The 27,400-nt window shown below is 37.7% G+C and overlaps 1 protein-coding gene across 1 annotated transcript in view; it reads left to right on the plus strand.

The window, feature by feature from the left end:
• Nucleotides 1-27,400, plus strand: part of ARMC3 (armadillo repeat containing 3) — a gene marked incomplete at both ends in the record, with an annotated part of 51,607 nt that overhangs the window by 23,492 nt on the left and 715 nt on the right. The window contains 7 exons of the mRNA XM_082315398.1: nt 11,180-11,429; nt 12,619-12,755; nt 16,188-16,356; nt 17,233-17,333; nt 18,352-18,447; nt 23,495-23,692; nt 26,233-26,395. Coding sequence (XP_082171524.1) covers nt 11,180-11,429; nt 12,619-12,755; nt 16,188-16,356; nt 17,233-17,333; nt 18,352-18,447; nt 23,495-23,692; nt 26,233-26,395 — 1,114 coding nt within the window. The remainder of the gene's footprint in view (nt 1-11,179; nt 11,430-12,618; nt 12,756-16,187; nt 16,357-17,232; nt 17,334-18,351; nt 18,448-23,494; nt 23,693-26,232; nt 26,396-27,400) is intronic.

Here is a 27,400-nt window from a genome sequence, read left to right on the forward strand (position 1 = left end):
CCTTGACCTTTAGGTGCTTCCCCACAGCAATGAAAGGCTAGTTCTATACCCCTACCCAATCAATCCTTTGTTACTCAACTGAGACAGCTAATAAAGGTGTCAAATATGGTGGAGGTTTTGTAATTAGAACACCTGTTCACGATGAACGGGACAGAGACCAGCTTGTCATTTCACACAAGTCCCCAAGCAACCACGATTTGGCAAAAATAAATAAATAAATTAATGACTCTGGCCCCCGTAGTATTTTAAGCAAAGATCTAGAGCAGAGGAGAACGAGTCCCATACCAACAGTTTGAGTTTTCAGGTTTACTGGAAAACATGGATTTTCAATATGATCTCTACCAGAACACGTAAAAATTACTGTAAATAACTTTTTAAATATTTCAGCATTTAAGCTTTTGCTGCAGAGCTGTTGTTGTGTCATGCTCCAGTAGCATATAGAAAAAAGTACAGTGGTCAGATGCCTCGTTAGTTTACAGATTGACAGCCCCAGATGATGCTTTTATCAGAATTTCATAATAAAGTAATGACAGAATTTTAATGCTGCTGTATATTGATGATAAATTCTTTGTAAATTTGTTAGGCTAAATAAAAATGAAATTGCAAAGTATAGTGCAGTTTAAAATGCCATGTGCTTATTCTAACACACGATAAAGAAGTTATTTTGGGATGTTACCATGTGTATAGCTCTGAGGCCATCCTTGATATATGTGTCAGAATTTGTTTCTGTGGGTCTGCTGCTGGGAAGAAGAGAATTATGTTCAACTGGGTGTTTGCATTCACTTCACATTTTTTAATCCAGAACACTAACTTGCTTTATTGAGAATTGTATACAGTTATTTGGACAGCACAATGCCATTTTAAAGAATCTGTGAAATCTGTCTATTTTTGATGTGTCCGAGCATTGAGAAATATAGGCACAGTCACCTCAATAATGTACATTACGCACAAATTGAAAAATTACACCCAAACAAAGAAACAGCAGTGCCATCTATTGGACAGAAAAATAAATCATTCTGTGCTATCTATCTACAGAACAAACGTTTTACTTCAGCCTCTGCCTATTTTTTCCCATCTAAAGTATAATCAATTATTTTCGCTTTTCATGTATTTAGGATAAGCCGATTGTGTTAAATATAAATATGATATTAGTTAGAAGTAACACATAGAAATAAGATCTCACGTGTACCAGTTAGTCAGACATTAATTTGACCAGCTCTTTTCTTCAGTATTGTCGTAGCACAAATGCCATTTCTAATAGCTGTCTTCATAAATCTGGCAATGTCTGAATTCTGGGCACCTAATGGAGTTACCACTAAAGAAAAACATATGCTCTGAAATTTAGAGCTTTGTACTGGACATGAAAACTAATTAACAGCCTCAATAATATTTGTCTTAAATTGTTTATTTTAAGTGCAAAATTTATAGCATTCAGTTAGAGTTTGGTCTGGGGGAAGAAGGAAAGGGATGGTTTTTGTTCAGCTGTACTAAGGGCTGCAGGAAATTGTGGTATACGACAGACTTATGGTCTGGCAGAATATTTCTCCTGGGGTTTATAATTAGTGTCATGTTACATATTTCAAAGTATTATATCTGGAGTCAAGATAGTAAAATGTCATCCCAAAAATTGCAGTGTCAGCAAGCTTGATGTTATTTAATTTTCTAATTCTTGAATTCTTCACAGGAATCAGTGGACCTATTTACATTAGCAAAATTACGTCCATATAGGTAGTTACAGGCATTATCACAGCATCCGAATGTGTGCTTTCTCATACGTATCAAGGTTTTCAAGATTTGGGAGTATGTTGGGGATAGGAAGGGAGCTTGGGAACTCATTGGTTATGGGCAGTGCCCAGTGAAGAGCAAGTGAGTTGTTCCCTTGACTTCAGTGGGTGTTGCATCTATTCCAAACTGAAATTCATGTACTGATCTAATGACCCAAAATACATCCTCAGTCTATTCTGTGTGGATAATGCTCACCTGTAGTGAGAGTCTCTCACCTTCTTAAATGGAGATTTTCAGTATCCACAACAGATTTTTATTGTTTTTAAGATGGATATGGCTGTCAAGGAATACACTTGAAGAATGCCCATTTTTCTTCCATTTCAAATTTTGTTATTATCATTTAGGAAGTAATGATTATTACTATTAGGTAGTAATATCACTAGGTAGTAATCTTCTCCATTAGAAAATGGGAAACTTAATCATAGCTTTGCTCTTTCAAGACTGTAGATGGAACCTAATTCACATAAACGGATCAATATTGAAGCGTTGGTATTATGTAAGATAATACATTTGCATGAATATATGTGTTAATTTATGAGAACAGGAACAAAAATTTTTAGTACACGAGAGCTACATTTAAAAACAGAAATAGGTAATAATCCATTTTATAGGTTTTGTCTTTTTTATGGTTTGGTAGTTCTTCTTTATAACGTAAGTTTGTGTTTCTGAAGGAGGAAATCAACAATAGAATGCCACTAGCTGTATTGTGTAAAGGTAATATGTTTTAATACTGACCCCTAGTGACAGAATTATATTTTTGAGCTAGTGTGCTGCAAGGTAAAGAGATTTTGTTGGGTTTTGTGGTTTGTGTTGTTATTTTTTGCATTAGCGCCCATTCTGCTGGGCCCTGTACAAATACAAACAGTTAACTCGTGCCATGAACAGATTCCTGTTTTGACTTTTACTGTATATCCATAGTGTAAAGGGTGCTTTCTAAAGAAAAAAGACAACACGGTCGCTACCCAAGACCTCACAAGCTTTTCCTTACAAGTTACATGTTGACTTCCATTGAAAACTGGAAAATGTTTAATGGTAAATTTCTCCTTGGCAGAAAAGCTGAATCAAGGCCTAATGCTGGGATGTCATTCAGAAATGGGTTTGCATTGACTTTAACATCATGTCAGATGACTGATACGCAACCCATGGACAGTGCCCTAAATCAACCCCCACTGGCAGGTGCAAAATATTTCACTCAGCCCGCTGTAGGTTTTGTCTCTTAGATTTGTGAAGGTGTGGCTATGGAAAAGTCCTTCTGTAAACTCAGACACTGTAACTGCATTTTGTTCCCAGTACAGCTCTTCTTTCACAAAAAATGTCGTGTATTTCCCTGTTTGTTTGTTTTTTTAAACTCTGTTGCCTATCAGGGGTTATATTGAAGACAGAGACCAATATAGAGCATTCATCTCTATCTAACACAAATCGCAAGTCACAGCATCCTAAAGTGCATGAGAACCTAAGTGTATCCAAAATAGTTTCAGACAGAAAACAGAACACTTCTAAATTGGTATAACGGTAACTATATAGAAGTTCTACCCCCCATAGGTATAGCAAAATCTTTTGGGCTGTTTGTACTCTCCTACCTGTAAAGCCTTGTGGTATGATCACTATTGATCTTACCTGTGGGAAGGCTGGAATTTCACTCAGAGCATGTGTGTTGTCACCTGTAACTTCCCAGGGTAGATTCCTGTGGGATCAGGGGAGACTTTTTTCCTCCTGGATGGAGACTCCTAAGCCTGGGAAAGAAAACTGTGGTTTATACAGTGGCACAGGTTCAATGATTTCTCATGGAGTGTGTATCCCTACCATGACATTCAGTGATATGTACTGAGATGAATTATACTTTTTATGAATTAAAAGTGGCAAGGGTTATTTTCCATTTGAGTAAATTTGAGACAAATGTATTGGTGCTTTTACATGCACATTTTCTTTCTAGCATATTTCTAAATTAAATGCAAATTATTTAAGTATATGTTTTAACTTACTTTAGTATAGTGTGAAGTTGTTTATTTTAAGTCTATAAGGGAATTGTAGGTTTATGGCTGATGACGCAAACTTAATTCTGTCCTGCTGTGAATTTAACCTGTGCACGGACTGTTGCATGTTGTCTAATTGGACTGTCACACACACAAAGGGGTAAAAATCAGCTTTCACATGTAACTTTAAACCATTTGACTTGCAACCTCAGTAATTTTATCATAATGTAGTAGTGTATGTGTGCTTTCTTAGAGATTTAATTTTAAGAGAGAAAAATAAAAGCGTAAGTTTCTACACTCTGACTCATCATAAGAGATTGAACCTTTAGCAAGGCAAAACAGATTGCTGCCATTTCAGACAAGTTCACAGTTGTCCAGCAAAGACTTACCCAGAAGTGAAAGATGGGGTCAAGTTTCACAGTCAGAGTACTGTTCGTAGAGAGGCTGACTTGGCACAGCTTTTTTGTTCTTCCTCACCTGGTGCTTCCAAAGATGAAAAGGAGCCATTCTCTCCTCGGTCCCTGTGTTCAGATGAGTTGTTGTGGGAACCCTGCTTTGGCTCTTTCTTTCCTTCCCTCACACCTCCACGAAGGCTGCTCTGACAACTCCTGAACATTCCCTGTTATTTGGCTTTTGTAACAATGTGGATTCCAGACTCTCAACATTTGTGCTGAGTTATTGATTTTTGCATGCGCTGTTTCTGGGATCAGAAAAAAGAGAGAGGGGAATGGTGTCTTTCTCGTGAGCTTATCCTGACTGCAGCTACATGGGATCTTTAAGGGGCAAAAATGTTTTCTGTTGCTGAATTTCAAGCCTTTCTCCTAACGGTGAAAGTGTCAGAAATTCTTCATAAAGGTTGCAAATAATATTGTAATCGAAAGGATCAGATATCATGGATAGATAGTTCATTACCAATGCCCCTGTAATATTTTAAATTAGGCATACTACAGTTTTAGAACTGAGAGCTTTGTAACTCTGTCAAATGAATTCAACGACAGACATTAGAAAATCTCTATGTATCTCTAAATGAGAGTCAAGTATTACAGTCTCTGCTGACCTAGACAGTTTAAGGTTTTATTGCTTCCAGACTGTGAGGTTTATTGAGTTTGCGGTTTGTTGATGTTTTAACAAGGTACTTGTCATTAAAAAATAGGAATAGAGGGTTCAGTTCCTGAAATGAAAAATGAATATGATTTGTTGATATCATCAGTATTTTTATTGTAGCACAAAGGGGCCCCAAATTGTAGATCGGAGTCTCTTGTGCTAGATTCCCTTACTCAGAATAAAAATACTGACATTAATTTCCCCTGTATAGTGAAGAAAACGGAACTAATATTAGTCTTTAAATAAAATAAGATTGACTATATACAACAGTCGATTGCTTTTGAAAATAATTAAATCGCAAAGTGAAATTTTTGGTAAATGCAGAAGACATTTGTTGGATGTGATTATTCTGATGGCATAACAAGGCAAATGAAGAATACTAATACATTTAAGGGATAAAAAGGAATATATTTCTTGAGGTTTTTTGAACTTCTGGTTATGATATTCTTTCTCAGTCAGAAATTACATAATAGAGCTGGGTCAAAAATGCCTTGTGTGAAAAAGAAGTCATGCGATTTAACACAGATAGAGTTGATTTTAAAAAATGTGTGTGTAATTAGATGCATAATTCTTATGCATAATTTACATGCAATTATGTATGAAAATGAGATATGCACAGGCATAAATGGCTAGCTAAGCACCTCACACACAATCACAGTAATTTTGCACAGAAATTAAACATGCAGTTGCAATACATTTGGAAAATGAAGTCCATAAGGAGTCCAATGGCCTTTGTGAGGAGGAAAAATTTGAAATTGTGTTAAATCCTCAGTCAGAAGGGGGGGAGTATACAGCATAGATGTGAATAAAAATATAATTTAATATAAATCAGTCGATGTTCAGTTGTGGTAGAAGAAGCAAAACCAAACATACTTTACTGTTTTTATGCAGTGTCAATCTCACTAGTGTAAATTAAGCACAATCCAGAGTAAACAGTGGTGTGAAGCTGCACCGCTGCTCTTCCCCTCTAGCTCCCTTCCATGGGCAGTTGCTTAGGTTAGGGGTTTGGGGGCCAGTCTCGGTGGTTTCTGTCAGCTCTTTGAACACTGGTAATTGCTTTCTCCGTTCTGCTGAACCTTCTCTTCAGGAGGAAAAGCTGGCTGGACCATTCCCTACGCACTAAGGAAGTAAATAATCCGTTGCCTTTCTTGCCATGGCTGGGAGGCTTGGTCAGGGACCAGAGCTATTAAGCTTGATGTGATACCAACAAAGAGGTGGTTCTTGCCCCAGAGAGCTTACAGTCCTAAAAATAAAAAAAAAAAATCCACAGAGTTTTGGTCCAGTTTTTACTGATGATTGTTTTCACAACACTCATCCAAGGTCTGAGCTTTCCTGTTGCACCCCAGACAACTAAAGCAACTAAATATTCAGTTCAGTGAAATTCATATGGATCTCCAAAGTAACTGTTTAAAAAAAGTTTGTATTGTGAAACTTTTTTGGTAATGATTTTATTGTCAACTTTTAATTTATTTTTCCAGTAAAAACAGTACAGAAAACATTTGTTTTTCTCAAACTCTCAGCATTTATTCTTTGAGTCCTGAGTGATCTTTTAGAGAATTTTCAAGAAATCTCTTAATAAGTTGATAGAATGTATATTTAAAAATTAACAATTTAAATTAAATATTTATTATCTGACCTTTTAAAGTTTGCCTTTCCAATGTCACTTGAGAAAAATATTTTAGCTATTCTTGAATGCAGTAATTTGAATTCAATTGTGATCAGAATTTTACTGCTTCACTACAGGGCATGGTTAAGGTCATTAGGACACCTGAACCATGTATACCCTGCTTAAGGTAAATGCCTAACCCTGTTAGGTTAGGCGCTCTAATGATCATAACCATGTGCTTATAAATCATAACGTTTTAATTATTTTAATTTTAATTTGAGCTCTGTAATTTCTACACCTATCTTGTCTGTTTTGTTGTGTTTGTTTGTGATTCAGATAGTCAGCTTCCACTTTTCAAAAAAACATGATGATGTTGAAAATGCAAATGCAACATCATTTTTTTCCCCCCTTGTCATTGTCTTCTTTCCTTTTCCCTAATCTTTTCTCTCCATGATTAGGGAAGTTGATGTATTTTGAATGTTTACACAACATGGAGGAAAAAGAGCTGTGTATTTATATAATTTACTCCATTTCCACGTCAAAAAGTGTATACTTTTTTTCAGTTGATTCAAGGCTCCCTTGTTCCTTGAGGATGTAGCCCTATTGTGGGAGCACTGATAAAGTGCACCATCTCAGTAGGATGTGTCTGGATGGAAGGGAACGAGGACATCCGTGCTTAAATCTTAATGTCGTAGTATTTCAGCACCTTAAAAACTTAAGCATATTCATTCTTTCAGCTCCCTTCTGAGGTCAGGCACTGCTGCCTCTTTAGCGGCTAGGGCTCCGTGGCCCAGGGTGACAGCGCTACTTCTGTGTTCTCCAGAGGGCTATGGGGTGGGAGTGAGCTGAACTATGGATTCCTCATTCTTCTTTCTTGCCTTATAAGCTCTTCTGTACGCATCTGTTATCAGGACACAGCATTGCCCTCAGGTGTTCGTGCCCTCTTCAAATGTTATTCTCAAAGGTACTGGTTACCTTCAACTCTCATTACCTGCTGTTGTTACTTCTAACATGAATTCTTTTTGCCTTGTGATCCATTGTGCTACTTGATTAAACTGTACTCGTGAAACTGTGATTCAAAATGAATCTGCGCAGAAGTAGAACGCAGGATTGAAATAAATATGTATGATCTTCTAAATCAGTGGTTCTCAACCTTTTTGAAGTTGAGTGGCACTTGAGAAAATTGGCTGTGCTCTGTACCTCGCTGAGGTCAGCTCTGAACACACGAGGAGCTGTCACCTTGCGCTTTTGTTAAGTACTTGTGTACTTGCTGGCTTTATGGAAATTACAGTAAATCTGCTTATAATGTGATTGGCTACGTCATTCGGTTCCGTGTATCATCATGGAATCAGTCTGTTAGGGACTATTAGGATTATGTTTATTAGGATTTCCTACAGGAAATACCCATGTGTTATTGGGTATACTATAAGAATAGTAAGTCCTATACTTAATGCAGAAGTATTAGATATACCACACCTGTGAGATGCAGTGATGCATTTCATGAGCAGTGGATCTGTCCCATGAATCCTGGAATTTCTGTGTATCCATTGTACAGGAAAACCCGTTTGATTTTTTTTTTTTTCCCCCTGAATGAGGTATTTTTGTACATACTGTGTAATGCTGTAAATCTGATAGCTTATGGACATGCCTTACTGTGCATGGCTGCGTGCATGTATGGTGAGTCTCTCCCACACTTTGCCAGCAGGTACGTCATGTTGCTGTTACACACGTTATGAATGTGATGTTTTCCAGAAAACTTGTACATGTGGTGTGTAGCTGATCCTTACATGTGCAATCAACATGTCCAGGATTTCTTCATATACAGCAGCCTGGATAGAGCTACAGCACTCCTGAAGCTGGAAATCTGGATAAAATTTTCATGGGGAAGAAAAGACAATATTAACCAGAGAACCTAGAAATACAGTGGCCTTACCTAAATAAAAAAACCAACAGCAGCAACAAAAAAAAAAAGCAAACAAGACAAACTGACACCCCCCCCCCAAAAAAAAAAAGAACACCAACACAACCAAACAAAACATTTTCACCTCCTCTTTATCTGGTCAAGGAGGGAAGGGGAGGGAGGATACCCAGATAAGGGGAAATCCAGCTAATTGAAGACACGCTGAGGAGTGCAGTGCAGAGCATCTGAAAACATGGGATTCACTGCTGAACAGAGACTGAAGTGCTTGCATTAAAGTTACTGGTGCTCCAGGAGGGTTAATTAGCTAACACCAAACTGGCCCTATACCTTTGTGCTGCACCCAACCTAATAACCTTGCCTTGATTGCTGCCTTTTCCCTGTTTTTCCAAACTGGGGGCTACTGCCTGCCTGCCAGCCTTCCTTACACCCATGTTCCAGCACTACCTGCGAGCTGCCATCGCCTTGTAGCTGAGGCAGAGATCAGACTAACAAGTCCTGTTGGCCTCTGCTGATTCGTGCCAGGTATGCTCAGGAGCATCTGCATCCCCCTCTCTGAAAACGTGGTTTGGAGATACTTGCACTAAGACCAGTTCACAGTAAGATTTATGTCGTGTTGCCCATGTAATGGGATTATATAGCACAGGTTGACATGTATTCTGCTTTCTGTCCTGTTTGCATAGGAGTGTGACCATCAGCATTCCTGAGGTTTTTTGTTTTTATCAATGCCTTGACAGTCTTTGATAGCATAACTGTTTCTTGTATATGTAATACTTCTAAGCTTCTGTTTATTTTGTAACTGTGAAAGTTACCAAAAGGTTAGTTAGATTTTTGGTAAGACACTGTTACAGTAAAAGTAAGATTTTCATATCCAGATTTCTCTTATTAATGTGTTGACAGAAATTTAGCAAAACTTATAAAAAATACACTCTTCTGTTGAAGTGCATAGATATGCTTGTATAGAGGTGGGAGAGTTTGTTATGTTTTTGATATAGACAAAATGTACTAAAAGGAGGTATAAAAAGCAGTTGCAATGAAAATTCAAATTGCCATCTGCGCATTTCCATTGCGAACAATATTGCCAACTTTTGTTTAACAAACAGATGAGCCCAATGTAAAATTACTAAGAGCAGATAGTAAATTGGACATATGCCTCAAATCATTTGATCAAATTTTATATACAAACTTAGAAGGAAGACAATTCAATTTTTATAGTGTGCTCATTTATAAAGACATTAGAAAAAATACCACTGAAACAAACATAACATGATATAGACAAAGAAATAAGTTCCTGTCGTTTAGTAGAAGGCAAAGTTTTGGCAAGAAGGTCAACAAAAATCTTAAGTAATGGAATATGTTATGCCAGTTGAAGGATGTAAACTACATTTGTATCAGTAGTCTCTTTTGTCTATGGCAAATAGACCAAGGAATACATAATGCGGTGGTAACCCAGAAACATATGCCTTTTCAGATGTGTTAGAGCATGGTAGTTTCCCCTCAGCCAGGCCAGGTTCTCTCTTCAGGGTCTGCATCAGTTGTAGTCAAGAGTTTACTATCATTAGAAGCCATGTTACCAGCTGCTTTCAAATATATTCTTTATCCCAGCTATTAAATATTATTAAATATGAAGTTGACGTTTTTTTCCTTTTAAAGGCACTGTCCCAGTGAGTGCCGGAAGCAGAATAGCAGTGTTAAGACAAAGTGCTCGTAGGCCAGTTCCTTCTGCTGTGACTGAGATGTAGGCCCACGTGACTATTAGTTTTGCGGCACATCAGATTTAAGCTATTTGCAAGTGTGTCCTCTAATAGTGCAGCTCCCTGCACCTTCTGCTGTCTCCTGCTTGAAGTTACTATTGCCTTAGTAGTGCTTCTTCAACGTTTTTTTCTTGGCTGTTCTCTAACATAATTCTATGAAATGATCCTTGAAAAAATCCCAACAATCTTCTCAATTTTATTTGCAAACAGGTTGTTTTGCAGGTCTAGCTCAGAAATGCTGAGGGGCAGCACCCTTTAGCCGTGGCTGCAATGACCATCTGGGAACAGAGGGAATATTTAAACTGGATCTGCTGCTGATAGTCTAAAACTGATGTGGAACCACAGTCATAGCCAGCCCTGAACTTTATGCTGATGCATCTGTTGTACTCCTGCTGTCTAAAGCAGCTTGTACAAAGCCAGCACAATAATTTCTACATTGCACTGAACTGCACCATGTACACCTACTCTGTAAGAATGGCAGAGGCTTGCTGTACAATGTTTATGTCACCTAAGTGTCCTATCACAGAAATTTATGGAGACAGCACAAAGAACAACAATGTGATATTCCGTGCACTATAATCATAATTAGAAATAGTGCTAGAATAATCATGGGGAGAGGTGATAAAACTCTGCAGAGGCATTTGTCTGGAACTAAAGATACAGAAATTCTGCATCTTTGAAAAGATGCAAGGTTTCATTCACTTGTTCAAAACCTCAGAAAGAATCCATGTCCTAGTTAGTTAAAGAATCCAGAAGTTTGTGACTTGGTTTGTCTGCTTAGGTTGTGCCTCTTGAGCTTCACACTGTGAATCAAATACAGTTAAGGCATTAGAAAGAGGGGTGTCCACAGTTCAATTTTTAATTTCAATTTCATACTATCATTTAGAATATAAACATCAGTCTTGCAATTTATTGCAGGTAAGCAATATTTTATATTCTTGATATGTAATGCTAATTTAGTTGGTAAATATAACACACTAAGAAGAAAAAATTGTCCTAAAATAACAAAGATTTCTTTTTTTCTCCTTTATTTTGCTAGTGCTGTTGCTGAGGCTGAAGGAATTGAGCCATTAGTAAAAGCCTTGCATGCTCAGAGAGATGGAGCCATTGCTAATGCTGCCATGGTGCTAACAAATCTGGCCATGCAAGAGCCATTCCGTGTAAATATCCAGAGCCATGGGATTATGAGTGCGCTTGCAGAACCCTTGCGCTCGACCAACAGCCAAGTGCAAAGCAAAGCAGCGTTTGCTGTGGCTGTGTTTGGTTGTGATGCTGATGCAAGAACTGAGGTAAAACTCTTCTTCAAGGTTGTGGTTATTGTAACATTTCTAGATCCTGAGGTTGGTGTTATACTTAGCTAGGATCTTCATATTTTGGGTGTCTGTCCTAAAAGTCCCAGGGTTTCTACATAGTAACTAATTTTTCACTTTCATCATAGGCTTGTTCAGCTGAATTTAGCTCCGTTTGTCATGAGAACTTGGAAAGGGTTTTCCTTAATTTATATTTTTACTGATGTATTTCCTCGCACCAAATTACTGTTTTACAGCTTTCCAGTGGCTTCAATGAGCTTTAACCAGGGCTATATCTTAATCCTCGTGTTTATGAGCATTAAACATTAAGGTTTCCCTCAGCTGCAACTGTCGGCTGTATTTTGAAGATGAGAAGATCTGTCTTCTTTACTCTCCCTCAGTGTTGTTCTATTGCCCGCTTTCAAGGCCTGAACAGCTATATCTGATCTTGATTTACAAGATACTGGATGTGCATGGAGTAAATGTAATTCAAATAAAACTCAAAATATAATTAATCCCTTGATCAGTGGCATCCAGCAAGTTGAACTTTTTGCTATTTGTCAATGGTCATATTATTTTCTTTTCATAAATAAGGATGATGCCATGTGCATTCATAGATCATAAGCTGGGGATTTCTCATGGGTCAAGGCTGTTAATTAGGACATGAATAAGGGGCATAGATAATTAATCTACCTCTTTCAGTGTCCTTAAAATGTCTTTCTCTTCAAAAATCCAAATGAGCAATATTTCCTCCAGCGTGTCTAGGAAAGATACTGTAGCACACAAGAGAATAGGATGTTAATAAGATTGTCATACATACAATACAATACAAATTCAAATATATTGTGATGTAAATTAGTTGCTAGGAGGCAACAGAACACAGAAAAAGCTGTGTAACTCTCCATGGCAGTGTTGGGTTGCACAGTCTCTTCAGTTTCCACACCACAATCTAATAACTGAAAAGCAAGCCAGAGCCAGAAGGGATGTGTGCCTTGAACCACTCTGAAGCTCGCTTCAGCTCCAGCCTATGCAGGGTTCACAGAAGCAGAGAACCCCCATAAATGGCCTTTCTACCAGCCCAGCATAGCTTGTCTACAATGCTTGAATGTTTCAGAAGGTGAATTTCATAGGCTGTTCTTGCTGTGACTGATGAAATATGTAAGTGTCAATGTCTTCATTTTTTTTATAGTTAAGAAATGCAGGTGGACTGGGACCACTCGTTGAATTGCTGCATTCTAAGAACGAAGAAGTTAGAAGAAATGTCTGTTGGGCTGTTATGGTCTGTGCAAGTGATGAACTAACTGCTGTTGAACTATGCAGGCTAGGGTGAGTAGAAATAGTATCAACAGGCAGAGGGAAGATTTTGATAAGAGAACTCTGTTAAGTTGATCTTTACATATTTATAGCAGAATAACAAAGTTAAGCTATACTGTCTGGTCAGCAGAAACTACTTTTGCACCACAGATGTTACAGATGAAATGATTTTAAGTAACAGAAGTCTTAAGAAAAAAAATGCAAGCCTGATGAGAGAACTGTCTGGAATTATAAAAATGTTTACTGTTTCTGTGACTGAATTAGGCTTTATATTGAAGATGTGCTTATATCAGTCAAAATCAGGGACTACAGTGCCCCATACATATGAAACTGAAATTAAGGTTTCAGGCTAAGTTCAATATACAGTAAATTGTACTTATTACACACAGGCTAAATTTGGTTTACAGACTCTGGTTAACTGCAGGTGTGCTGAAGTGTCATGTAAAAGAGACTCTATTTTATTCCTTCTTAGAAACTCCAAGTTCTGTATATTAATATCTGAATTACGAAAGCTGGTTTAGGTTATAAGAATTATGGCACAGGGCTCCTTATACGGGGTGACTCTTAGTTATTGTTAAATTAAAATATATGTAATTGCCCTGCTCCCTCTGCTGGACACTTCTCTGATTACTGCACAGATACTTAAAATCCATCTGAGGGGATTCTGCACAGTAAGAATCTCAGAAATTTAGGTCTGGAGGGTGATGTTATCCATCTGCCCACTGTAAGACTGAATCAGGTACACTGACGTATTTTTGCTTGTAAAGTGTAAATACCAATTCTGAGGGAGTTTCACAACTTTCCAAGGTAACCCGTTCCAGTGCTGAGGTATCCTTGCAATTAGAAGGGGTTTCTTAGTTCTAAATATCCCTTACAGCAAATCGGTTCAACTACATGTTGTCCTACTTTCAGTGGGATTGAATAACCACCTTTTTATAGCAATTTGAGTTTAACTTACTGCATTTTCTCGTGTTCCATGTCCCTCCCTCAGTTTCCTTTTCATGACGAAGTAAAAATGTTAAACTTCTTTTTGTTTTGAAATCTTGTATCGTTTTGTCACACATCTTTGAATTTCTCTCATTTATTTATGCCCTTTTGAAGTGCCGTCTCCCAGCCTGGATGAGGTACTTCAGCTGAGGTCATACCACCATCAAATAAAGCTCAGTAATTATTTTCTATATCTTGCATACAGCACTGCTCTTATTTAATCCCTTCTTTGTGACAGTATCGGAGTAGGACTCTAATTTATGTGTCCTTCCAGTTTGACAGCGTATTATTGATAATAATACATTAAGCATAGTTTTTCAACCAGGCAGGCACCACTTCATGTTATTTTCATGCAGATCATATTTCCCTGACTTGCTCATGAGTATTCAAGTAGGAATACGTGAAAAGACTTATTAAAGTCAAAACATATCTCAAAGTCAACTGGTATCTCACATCTACTTCTTCTGCCTCTACATTAAGTCAGTTACCCTATCACAGAAAGGATTAGATTGGCTTTACACGATTTTTACTTGACAAATACTTAATGGCTATTTCTTACTGTCTTATCTCTTGTTGCTTGCAAACTGATTGTTTAATAATTTGATATGGTGTCCTTTGGACACTGAAATTTGGCTGAATGATCTTTATTATTTCCTTGTTCTTCCTTTTTCAAATCTAGATACTATCTTTGCCCTTCTCCACTCTCCTGGCACCTAGCCTGTCCTCCCTGAATTTTCAAATATAATTATAAATAGTTCAGAGGTTGCTTTTGCCAATTCATAGAGTAGTATGAGGTAAGTCTCCTCAGGCACTGATAACTTTGTCTCTTCAAACTTATTCTAGACATGTTAAGCCTACTGTTTCCACCTCCTTGTTAATGTTACTGCCAGGCATCTGCTTGCAACCTTTTTATGAAAACTGAAGCAAAAAAAGGCATCAGACACTTCAGTCTTTTCTGTGCCATCTGTTATGAGTTTTCTTCCCACATTGAGTAATAGGCCTACATTTTCCTCTCTGACTTGCAGCATATGAAATATTTATTTTTGTTTCAGTCCCGGAATAGTTGTATCTCACTTTCCTGTGGGTCTTTTGTTTTTTTCCCTTACTTTTTCTTCCCCGTTGGAAGTGTCAGCGTTTCCATTTCTGTATGAGTCCTTTTTTTGCTTTTGGGTCTTCACGGAATTTTTGGTGCAGCCGTATTTTTCCCTTTTTGGCTTGTCTTTCCTCCACATGAGGATAACACACCATTGTGCCTGTAATGTCACTGTTGTACTCATTAGGTTTTTCTTACTGATTTTCCCCGTTAAAATTCTTCCCTGAATTACTTGCTGGTTACCTGACTTTGTTGCAGTGTGCTATGTGACAAATAGCCTGTACTGCCGGTCCACTATTTTCTCCCATTGCTCTCTTCTAAAAGAGAAGGTTGTCATTTGCCTTGCCTGAAAAACTTGTTCTCTGGAATCCATCTGATGTACCTTCAGAAGTCTACATTGTAAATGTCCACAGCTGAGGCTCCCTGTGTAGTTCACAGAGAGAAATGGGAAGCGTAAACATGGAGTTCATTATATATATATAAAAAATTGGTTCCTTAGGATGCGAAGAATGTCTGCATGTGTGTATAGACACACACAGATATAAATTAGAATATACACATACACACACACATATGAATATATCTCCCACTTTTTCTGTTGTTTTCATTCCTAAACAGTTCCAAAACTGCACTATGTTATGTTCTCCTGATTCAGCTTCCTTCTTCTTCTTAGTGACCTTTTCCTAAGTTTCTCAGCTTGGAAGTTATCAGTATGTGGGTTTTCGCACCAAAACCAGCTTAAGGAATGAATTCCTGTCCTCCCATGTCCCCGCATGATTATTTGTTTCTATCTCCATGCTGCAAAAATCCTGCACCTGGTGATGCTGACACAACTGCTTGTGTTTCCATGCTCATCCGTGTTTTGCAAATCTCTGCCAACTGTCCCTCCCCAAACACAGTAACAGTCCTAAACCAGAAGGATTCACATATTGCGTAATGGAATCTGCAAATTGCATTGCAAGTTGGAGAGAGAGAGAGAGATATTCCTCAAACTGTATCATATGGTCAGCTCTGAACATTATTCCTTTTACTCTGCTTTTACATCCTTCCTTTTCTCAAGTTCCCTTTGGTACCTAACATCCTTCTGGTAGAAGGTTGTGGCATCTTGTCAGCATTTCTTTATGTAACTGTTTAACGGCCTAAAGGAATTGCTTTTTGCTTCTAAGCACTGCAAGACATTTTCCTCCCCTAGAGAAAGAATTGTATGCAGCACAGCTAGCTCCTTGCTGGCCCAGGGTGCACCAGGCTAGCACTTGGAAATGAATCTGTCTTGGCCTTGGCAATGCTGAAAACTAACTCTGAATTGTATAATAACAATTAATTGGTATTTAATGATGAATTAGCCTTTGTATTGTGTTTAACAGTGCTTTAGACATCCTAGAAGAAATTAATCTATCAACAGGGCGCAAAAATAACTTTAGTGAAGCTGCTCTGGAAAAGCTACTTGATAACAATCTTTCCCAAAAGTACAGCCAGATGGGATATTTATCATCAAGTAACATCATTACTGATGGATTCTATGATTGTGGTCAGGTAAGCTACTTTAAATAAATTACTTAGAAAGAGTAAAATTTTCTTCTTGATTTAGAAAAAGTAAGAGTACTATAGCAAAAGCCAGAATCTGGCTATGTAAAATACTTTGTTTACTTGTCCTGAAGTTTCCCAGCTTTTATAGTAATTTCTTTTTTATTATCTTTCTTCATGGATGAAATCTCATCATCTTCATGCTATCCTCCAGTTGCAATCTTCTTCCCAATCCTGTGTAAGTTGTGCAACTCCTGGTTCCTTTCCAGCTCCTTTCTCAGACCTTAATTCTTCTGGTCTCTTTCCCTGCAGTATACTTAATGCTAACCTGACACTGAATGACCTATGAACTTTTTGTTTGTTTAGTTTTACATAAAGAAGGAGAGAGTTTGTGTTTTCACCTTGGTCATGACCCTTTCTCTTACAAAGCACTGTTTGTATATAAAGAATGACTCCACTATGTATCACTTGTTACTGCTGTGTTCAGTTTAAATCTGACAATGACTTTTCAAAATGCCCAAATGAATTAGAAATACCGGTCTTACTGAAAATCAGTGAAACACCTGCTCCTAAAGCACTTAGTTGCTTTTGAAAATTCTATCCTATATTGTAAAGCCTTCAGAGGCAGGAACATTTCCTTATTTTAGAACTGTTTGGAATGACATAGTAACAATAATTACAAGTTCAATTATTTATAAACAATCTTTTCTAAGAAAATTGATGAAGAAAATGCAAATGAAGAAGAAATCAATTTCATATATTTTGAACGGCTTTATAAGTTCTTATGTAAGTCTTCTGTTAAAGATTAGAAATTTTAAATTAGTCTTTAAGTATCTCTTAAATATTTTTTTCTCTTCATCTTTAACTGAACTAATTTCCTTGTAGATAAAACCAGGAGTGAAATTTTTATCTTTGGAGGAACTGAGTATGAAAAAGCTTACTGACCGTCGGGCCATAATCTTCATTAATGCTAAACCACGAGAAGAGTGAGTCATGTTTGATCTACGAACAGTTATTGCAATAGCTCATCTTTTCCATCGTTTCCACTGTTTCCAGTACCAACTACATAGTGTGTATATATATATATATACACAAATATAAAATAAAGAGATCTCAGCATAGTGCTTCATGTCCTAGAAGGCAAGAGATTTGTATTTTATAAGAGAATAATTTGGAAAATATTTTTTTTTTTCCCTCTAGACAGAAAAGATTTATTCAGTTGAGTTGCTTTTTTTTAACTTAGCCATTAAGACTCATTCATTTAACACCCTTCCTGATGGTGGGACACCCAGTGTTTTCTTGGTTATAACAAAGCTTGTCATCTGCCGTAATAATTATGTCATCTAAGCTGAATGTCAACATGCAACAATGAAACCTATGATTTGATGATCTTCTTGTACAGACAAATGCATGGAATTTTAAGCACAACATCCCCAGAGGCAGGACAAAGCCAAGCATCAAGCCTTCAGGCTTGATAAAGAACCTGTGTCCATTTCTTCTCTGTTTAAGTTGAAGCCAGCCTAACAAATCTTCTTAGATTTGAATGCAGGAAGTTGGTATTGGGCTTGTTTAACTGGGAGTCATTTCCTGTAAACAGTCTCACAGATCAAAGAATGCTCTACCAATATTTTGCAAGTCCAAAACCTTCTTCTCTGTCAACACATCACATATTTGGTTTACAGTATCATTAGCTTCCCTTTTAAGCTTGTATATGATGCCATAAAGATGACTGAGAATATCTATAACAAATTAAACTTCCATGCTTTTTGTTGATCCCTAGAGTTGTCTTTAACTATCAGGTTTTCTTTCTTTGGCTTTGATACAGCTTCTTGCCTTTGCACCTCGGCAGCAGCTTTACTCCCCAGTTACTCTTGTGTCCATCATTTGGTATTTCGTACTTCATTTTTGATCCCTGAATCAGTATCTGTTTTATTAGTGGTTATGTTATTTCTTCCACTTATGTACTCTGCAAATAATATGCAAAAATATCTTGTTCCATTTCAGTGTCTTTGCAGTAGAAGAAAAGGCACAAGATTCATCTTATGAACAGACTACCTTGTCACCTTCTATTTCAAGAAAAGGCAGTAGAGAAAAAGCAAGGTATGGTCTTAAGATTTACCTGTCAATGTTCTGTTATTGCTCTCTAATGTTAGAAATAGAATTCTGATTGAAAATAATTATAGACAGTCTCCTAACAGAGTACAAATGCTCAAATACAATGTTAAATATGTTTTCAGAGTCTTTCTTTCACCTCCTAATTGCAGTAATCTTCCTTTGTCTATCTTAGTAATTATTTGTCCTCCCTCCTCATGCTGTATTTGAACATCTCCCATTTATTTGGCTTTTTTTCCATTCAATATCCCTAGGAGGCAGTGAAATGCTGTTATTTTACAGCTTGACAACCAAGACACAGGGAAATTAGGGCGGAAGTTCTTTCTCAGTTTAGAACCTAGACCCACAAAAAGTTCCTACACTGCCTACATGCATCCTTATTTCTAGATTAAATTTCTTCCAGTGAAATTCCATAGATGACTAAAAGCTGAGAAGGGTGTGCTCAGAACTGTTCCAGTTTTGACAGCAACAAACCTAAAAATGCCTCGCTCTTGCAGGACTCCCTCTGATCCACACCATACACTAGGTACAGTCCTGCAGTCCTTTCTGTGGAATGGATCTGGTGGGCGTGTCTGCTCGTACCAAATAGGTCAGAATCTCTAACCTTGTCGTGGGAAATTAATTTCCTTCTTTTACAGAAAGAGGACCCGAGCCTGCCCCACCCACCTGCCCACAGCTGATGGCATGATATTTGGGGTTTAGCAGTCTCTTTCTCGTTCATTGTAGCTGTTCACTAACGAAGAGGCATAATGAATAGAGCTTTCTACTTCAGCTGTTAGGGCACTTATCTGAGAGAGTCAAGATCAAAGTTTTAGTCCTTGTCTTGATGACTTTTAATATAAAATGCTTAACCCTTAGTTTGTTCCTGTGGAAGAAAACTGAACCATGGTCTCCCAACTGAACTGGTATCTCTCTACGTAAAACAGCAGCACAATCACAACCACAACAGTGCCTTTCAGAGAGGCAGGTGTACATGCCTGATTCCAGGGGAATGCTCAGGATTCCAAAACCAGTCCAAATAGAGTGTTCTTGCCATCAATGGGATGGTATCTAGTCCTTGATAGGAATGTGATGTAACCTACAACTCTCCTCAGCTTTTCTGTTAGCTAACTTAGTGAGCTAACCATTTATTTTGCTGATTTCTGTGGGTCCCAGTCCTGACTTTCTCATTTTCCTTATTTTATAGGGGGCCTTGGTCATGACTCAGGGCTGTTAATTCTAGTCAGTGGTGGGTATTACAAAATGCTAAGCACTGCAGGGTTTGAAAAAAAAGGGAGAGATGGAGTGTCTGTTGTGGGAACTGAGGAACTGTGTTTGCAATTTTTAGCTTGGAGCTCATCCATGAGCTATGATATGCTACTGTCTGTACAGGCATTTTCTTGATGGAGATAATGGTTGATTTCTTAAACTGCTTATATATTTCTCTGTGTGTATGTATCTGTGTGTGCTTGAGAGATGAAATCAACAGAAAATTGGAACCTGCTTTGTGATCTCAATAGTTCAATGGTATCTCCAATGGACGAAAAGCAGGAGTTACCTGGACAATGGTCTTCACCGAGCAAAAGAAGCACTAGAGAAAAAGGCTTAAGGTATTATACTTTGAATTATATGTGTATAAGTTTGTTTAGAACTGACATACAAATTGTTGACAGATAACAGCTACTGACTGTGAAGGGTTGAAGTTCTGAGATAAGTCTATCCAAATGTTTTTGACTTACTTACAAGGCAGACATTTGACTAGTTATTTGGACTGCAAGCACTTCTGGAATTCACTTTAAATAATTTTGTAGCAGATACCTGAAATGGATCATATGAATCGCATTGTGGAAGGTTCCTGTTTCAGGATGCAAAAGAGTAGATACTGCATCTTGAATGTCTTACCAGGCCTATTCTAGCTTCTGCTCATTTACGAGGTCTTCCCGATGCCCAGCATGCTCTTGCCATGACCTACCATGCATATGCCAGTTTACTCAAAGGGAGCAGGAGGCAAGGGGAGATATGGAGCCCCAGTTATATTTGCTCTGCACCAGTGGGGGATTCCTTCATCTGAGAAGATGCTCTAGAGTCATAGACCATGTTGCATAGTCTCAAGCAGCTGTGCAGAGCTTAGAGACCCCTTCTGACAAGATAATATGTTTGTTTATTACAGTGTGAGATGAGGATACCCTTGGATAGTTGCTTTTTAATGTAATTTATGTCAGTTACACAGTAAATGACTGCTCTGTTAGCAACCATAACACTTTTGGAAGGCAAAAAATCTTATTTAGGAAAAAAAAATACCTGGCTCAATTTCCCATAGTAAACTTACTTGCAGGGATACAAAGCCTTCTTTCTTCAAGTATGAAATAATTGCTTTTGAATGTCATGACCAAGTTGTATGATTTATAACCCCATTGTCATTCATTTTGAATCCATAATTCATACATCATTATTATTATTAATTTGTGAGATATATGGGAGTTACTTGAAGGTCAGTATCTGACTCCAAGTCTCAGACATGCTTAGACTTTTTCGTACATACTTCTTTCCTTTGATCATACGTTTCTGTTCATCATTATTTTGCAAAGTACTACTGAACACAGTTTAAAGCCATTGTTTTGAAAAAGTGATACTACTTCATATAAACCATAGGTGAAAGCTAAGAGAAAGAGCAGTTGTAATTGTCTGCTGGAAGCGTTTGAATTAGATGTAGAGGAAGTGCCTAGTTGATAGTTTGACATATATTTGCATAGACAGATAGCAACATTTTTGATCAAACAGTTGCATATCTGATACATTGACTGGGCTAAAAGATAATATTTAATGTAGACTGATAAATGTGCATTTATTCCATGCTATGTTCCAGTACAGCATGTAAGGAAATACTTTCTAATGCTCATTTACTCCTATTCTAAAGACAGCCAAGGCATTAAGCTATGCAAAAAAGGAAAGAAAATAGATGTCATGGTGGTCTTTTAGTGGTAGGATATTGTATTGGCTGCCTTCTTCCTCACACTGACTCTCCAGTGACCCATTGGACTTTTGTACTGAAGGTGCAACAGGAATCAGAAACGGCTTGGAGACTATTAACTGCCATGCATTCTCCTTTGCAATGTTCCCCTGCATTTGCAGCAAGTATGTCTCACGAGTAGTAAGACAGCTTTGAGACTTGTATCAGCCATTCCGCCAAGGAACTGAACGTAGTCATACCTCAGAGAAATAAGAACCAGCAAAAAACCAAACAAACCATTGTTCAAACCCATCCTTCTTGGGGCGTTTCTTCCTGAAAACTGGAAAGAAGGAGAATAGGAGTGATTCAAGAGTCATTTGAGTAGATAGGAAAAGGGAACAAATTCTCCTGCTATAGCACTATAATTTAGCAGTGCACTTTTCATAGGGAAAGGAAAGTACTGGAAGAATACAAGGGAAGAGCAGGGGACAAAGAGAGAAAATGGTCAAGGAACAAAAATTATACCATTTGTAGAAATTGTTGTTTTGAAAACCTGCTAAGTCAGACACCACAGAGGTGGGAATAATTCAAGGGTTTTTTAAACGGAGTATTCTTAACCATAATCATAAGTGTATAAATGGACAAGTAGGTAGCTGTTTAATCTAGCATTGTAAGATCCCCTGGCTATAGTTAAAGAGTCACATTAGATAAAAAAAACTGTTTGTCTGCTTTTTTCAAGTATAAGTGTAATTAATAACCAGAACAGTTTATTTAAGAGTGTGGTGAATTTTCTATAATTTGAAGATTAAATCTTAATTGGTTATCCTTCTAAAAAAATGTGCTTTATGAAATCTATGAAAAGGGCTTTTTGTGAATATGATAAATCTCAATAGGTAAAAGAAAAGTTTGCAAAGTATTCTGAAGACAAATTGCTTGAATTAGACTACTGATAATGGTATATGCCCTTCTGCTTTGTCTAATGCCTTCCGTCTTAAGAATGCTGTTCATTGTAAAAATTTTAAGAATAATTTGAAAAGCATACAATAATGATAGTGTGCCCTGGAGCCACGTACTCTAGGGGTCCTTTATTTCTTTTTTTTTTCTTTCAAAAATGCCATAAGTATTATGGATTTTAAAAAATAAGCCAAAACTGTTAAACAAAGGAAAGAAATTTTGTCATATTTCACATTAGAATTATTCAGGACCTATGCTGAAAAAAGACATAATGCTTACAAAATACAAGTTCCGTGTGTTCCCAGAAATGAAAAATCCTAAACTGTCTGATTGTATAGATCTTTATGATACCTCTGGTAAGATACTGATTTTATAGTTGCTGCATAACTTGTGAAATGCGCAGTATTCTAGCTAAGAACAACAAGCATTTCATTTATACGTCTGCTAGGTGCTTATGATACCTGTTCAGTATCACAGTCATTTTTCAGATTCTGAACATTAGTGAAAAATGTAGCGTGTACAATGAAAAAAAGTCAGCAAAACCAGATCTCTTCTAAAATCTTAACCTGACAAACCATGTTGTAGTTTGTATAATGCTTGAAGTACATGGATTTGCAACTACAGAGATTACGGCTTGGCATGTCCTCTCAAGATTTCAGCCATGCTCCTGATACCATTTGTTACTTTATTTGAAGTACAGCTTTCTATTGAGTAAAAGCTCATGGGAGTTCATGATTTTTAAGTCATGACCATATGCATCTAAACTGTAACTGTCTAAAAATGTTTCCTATATACTCTCTAAAAACTTGTTGTTATTATTATGTAGCTGTACATAGGTGTCTTCTCCCCTAGATAATCCATATATGGGAAAAGTATATCAGAGCCACAGACAAACATAAAATGAGAGTTTACCGGAATATTAATATGGAGCTAGTATCATTTGGTTCCTAACCATCTCCTGAGGGCATGTTCCACAAATATTCTCCACAGCTTTGTAGATTTTGGACTATTCATTATTAAGAGCAAAGATTTCCCCTACCTTTCCCCCAAAATCAGTTTGTCTAAAATGTCCTGTTGGAGAACTACTGTATTAGAATTTGGACTTTAGACATTACAGTATTCTAAATAAGTGTATATTGTTTTCTGTGTAAGAAAAGGGAAGGGGAAAAAAGAAGAGGAAAAAATGAAAGAAGTTACTCAGATTATATCTAAAGTCCAGGATGAAATAAATCTAGAAAATTCACATTGGCTACCACCACCTGACTTCATTTTACTGGATTACATTAATGATGCTTCCAAAACAATTCTACCACTAACTACTACCCGGCAACAGGTTGTGGCTCTTGCACAGTGAGTACCAAACTGTATTTCCATAAATAATGCAAATGAGTTGAATTGGTAAAATAACTAACAGTTTTCTCATCCAAGGACAACTTTTCCACATTTGCTATTTTTCCTATCCTTAATTGAAATCCAAATCAACTTTGGTCCAGAATTTTGACATAATTTTAGATTTTAAGCTTCTTGTTTCTAATTTTGTTGTAGTTAGTTTATTTTTTTTTAAATAAAATATCACTTCCAACAAAAGGGGACAAATTTCTCATTTTGAAAATACTCATATGGACAATTTCATTTTTTTTTTCACGTTTATAAATCTGTACTGATCCTTTCCAAGGAACACATCAGCTGCATGTAGCATCTATATCATCAAGGAACAGGAGAGACCCAGGTGCTGCAGAGCCTAAATGCACAGGCTAAAACCCTAGCCTAATACTGAGATGGTTGCAACTTGTCTGTATCATGTCTGTTCTTTCTCTTACAATCTCTCTTGCCTAGTTGGTTTGGAAATCTTTTGAGACAGAAATTCTCTTGTATTTTGTTTTCCTAGAGAGCCAAAAGCACAAGACTTTTTTTCTAGTGTAGTTTTTAGGAGCTACTCTAATTAACATACTGATGATTTAATAGTGCCAGAATATTGCAATGGTGCATGTACAGACTGTTGTCATCAATGTGTGATTCATTAGTTACACTGACTACTCAGCCTGGGCACCAATCACTGTCATCTCCAAGCAGTGTGTCTGCTTTCATCTTCTCCTTAGTTTAACCTTTACTATCATAGCAGTTTCCTGGCTACCTCCTGAATCTGGAGAGTTTGGCGTCACATCCCGCTGAGTCTCACAAAATTTGTTTCTTCTACTAACTCTCATTTTTAATGAAGTGGTCTAATGTGGTATGAGGAATGACTTTTCTGTTGATTGCAAAATTTGACAGGACAGATATTCATCCTTAACTATCCAGCTGTGTATAAATCATGCTGCCTTCCTCAAGGTGGAATCCATAAAATGCTCTTTCAAATCCACTCTTCAAACACACCAGTGAAATACTTGCAGACACACAACCCAGCAAAACAATCATGGGAAAATTAAGTAGAATGTTTTCTGTGGGGATTTTTATGTGTATGTTCCATTTTAAGCGGCTGCATCAATAGCGTGTGTTGAATAGGAAGGGGAGGAGGAGGCAGCTGCAGCAGCCCTCGGCAGCCTGGCAGCTCGAGCAGAGTTCCTGCTGTGCTCACCAGGGAGGGAGCCAGGGTAGACGAGGGAACATGCGATAGCCCTGGCTCTCTCCTTTTAAACAAACGCAGTACATCTTTGTGTGCATGCGAGAGCGGTGTGCACGTAGGCTCAAGAAGCTTTACTCTCTTTACTGAGGGCTGGCTGTAGGCACAAGCAGCACAAGTGACTGCTTGGAGCCCCCCACTTCTTCAGGCTCATCCAGTAATTCCTCACTCCAAGATACCACGTCTAGCCTGCTCAGTGATAACTCCCTGTACCCATGCTGTTGCAACCAGTACCTCCTCAGGGCCTAGGTTTTGAGAAATACGGCCTTTGAGGTTGCCTTGCATGTCCTGTGAGGACAGAACCTGTTCACAGTTACTGCAGAGGAGGTGATGCAGATTTTAGCTGCCTGTCTGAAGTTGTGGCTTGTGATTCCCATGTCAGCTCTGCAACACCTTGTCCAGAGTGAGAACCCTCAATAAGGCTTGTGCCTGTGGCTGAGGACACTTTGAGGAACAAAGGTCTTTATGTACAGGGGCCATGCATAGGGGAGGTGAAGCTGTGTGTATAAGGAGGTAGGAGCTTGATCCTGTGGGTGCACAATCACCCCAAAGACATGTTTTTGGCAGCGTTTGCACAGACTGTGAGTTCTGATCTTCTGTTTCTTTGACTGAGCCCTTCTTTTTAATGGATAAATACGTGCCCCTCGCCCCCCCAAATATTGGCTTCAATAGAATCATAGAATCATTTAGGTTGGAAAAGACCTTTAAGATTATTGAGTGCAACAGTAAACCTAACACTGAATAAGAAAGCACATGTAGAAGATGAAGTACCCTTTCTGGATATAGTTGCTTTCCTGTGTTGGGATCATTACCTATGGCTTTATTTTTTCACATATATTCTCACGCCTTTATTACTATTTGAAACAAATGGAAGGGCTAGGGATTGTAATACGTAGCTCAGGTAATCTGTTAGCTGTAAAGATGAACACTAGCTTCTGAACTACGTCCTCAGGAATGACACTGTTATTGGTGATTTTCTCTGAGGACTTTGTGTCTGTACTAGACCTCTCCAGAATCTGCTGACAGTGGTTGCGCCTTGGTTTAGGTCTGTGACAAATGTGAATGGCCTGAGTTATGGCTACCTGTATTTAACAGTGAGCATATTTAAAATACAAGTTACTAAATAAAATAATTAAAGCAAACAGAGCAAAAGTATTAAAGTCTTATATGTCATTCACTTATTGCTTGTATACATTTCATTTTGCTATATTTTTGTGATAAATACAAGAGGAATTATAGATTTAATTGATCCTGGTATAAATTGGAACAGGTTTGTTGCAGACAAGATGGGTGGCCCGATAGAAAGAGACAAACTACATGACTTCAGCTGGGAACTTCACATAAGTGAAATAGAATTTGAACTGAAATGCAACGTTGTGCCTATTGGGAAAGTCAAAAAAGGGACGTTCTATCACAGGGCTTTACTTTTCAAGGTACATTAACACTTACGTTACAACATAACATCACTGATGTTAAATGGATATTATAAACTAAAGTATACTTGCATCAGTATAATATAATATTTATATTCAAGTAGAATCTTTTGTATATACTCAAGTCATTTTTCCCTGGCAAAGTTGATTTCCCAGTGAATGAAAGCCAGCATCGCTTCTTCCTGTAAACATTCTTGTTGTCATTAAATTGTCTTAAGTGATATCAGCAGAATACTTGATAAATGGCAAAAAGCCAAAATATTTGATTAGGAGTCAAAACATTTTACATTTTCTGTAAACTGTAAAATACTGAATTATGCAGCTTCCTTTTTTTGCCATGCTGCAAACATAAACTTGTTGGGACAATTTTTATTTGGTATCTATCCAGTATTCTATGACAGGATATAACAGCTTTTATATTCTAGTTTCTTAGACTGGGAAGATTCTTTTTTTCTGTCTTCATGTGAAGATGTACTGGTGCAGCCTGCTTATCTGTCCCATCCTTTTTCCTTGGCTGTTGCGTAGCTGGACTTTTCTCCTTGGATGGAAAGGAAATGAGAAGCAAGGGCCTAGCACATTAAGCGGGAAGGACCTAGGAAACAGTACACAGGAGGAAGACCACAATCCTAAATTTATAGTATCCATGGGTAAAGAAAGCTCCTGACGCATTTTGTGGAGGTCTGAGGGCATGAATTAATTGTGCTGAAGCAGCACTGATGTTCTCTTACCCTCCGCTGTCCTAAGAAACCTTTGTAGGGATGGAGCATCTCTCTTAAAGCCATGGCAGTCTAAGCAATGCATATCCTTGTCCATTTGTAACAAGTTAGAAATCTTTCAGGATTTCATTCCTTCACAGCAGACGCATTCTGAGAAAGCAGTTTTGTAGCTGGAAACCATTATAGGTCTGTCAGTGATAGCACAGCACAGAGGAAAGGCAGGTGTTTCATCTAGCAGACGCTTGCCTTGTATTTCATTGCTTTCCACATTTGCAGGGCTGAAAAGCGA

Source organism: Platalea leucorodia (assembly GCF_965183815.1).
Source record: "Platalea leucorodia genome assembly, chromosome: 1".
Classification (NCBI taxonomy): Eukaryota; Metazoa; Chordata; class Aves; order Pelecaniformes; family Threskiornithidae; genus Platalea; species Platalea leucorodia.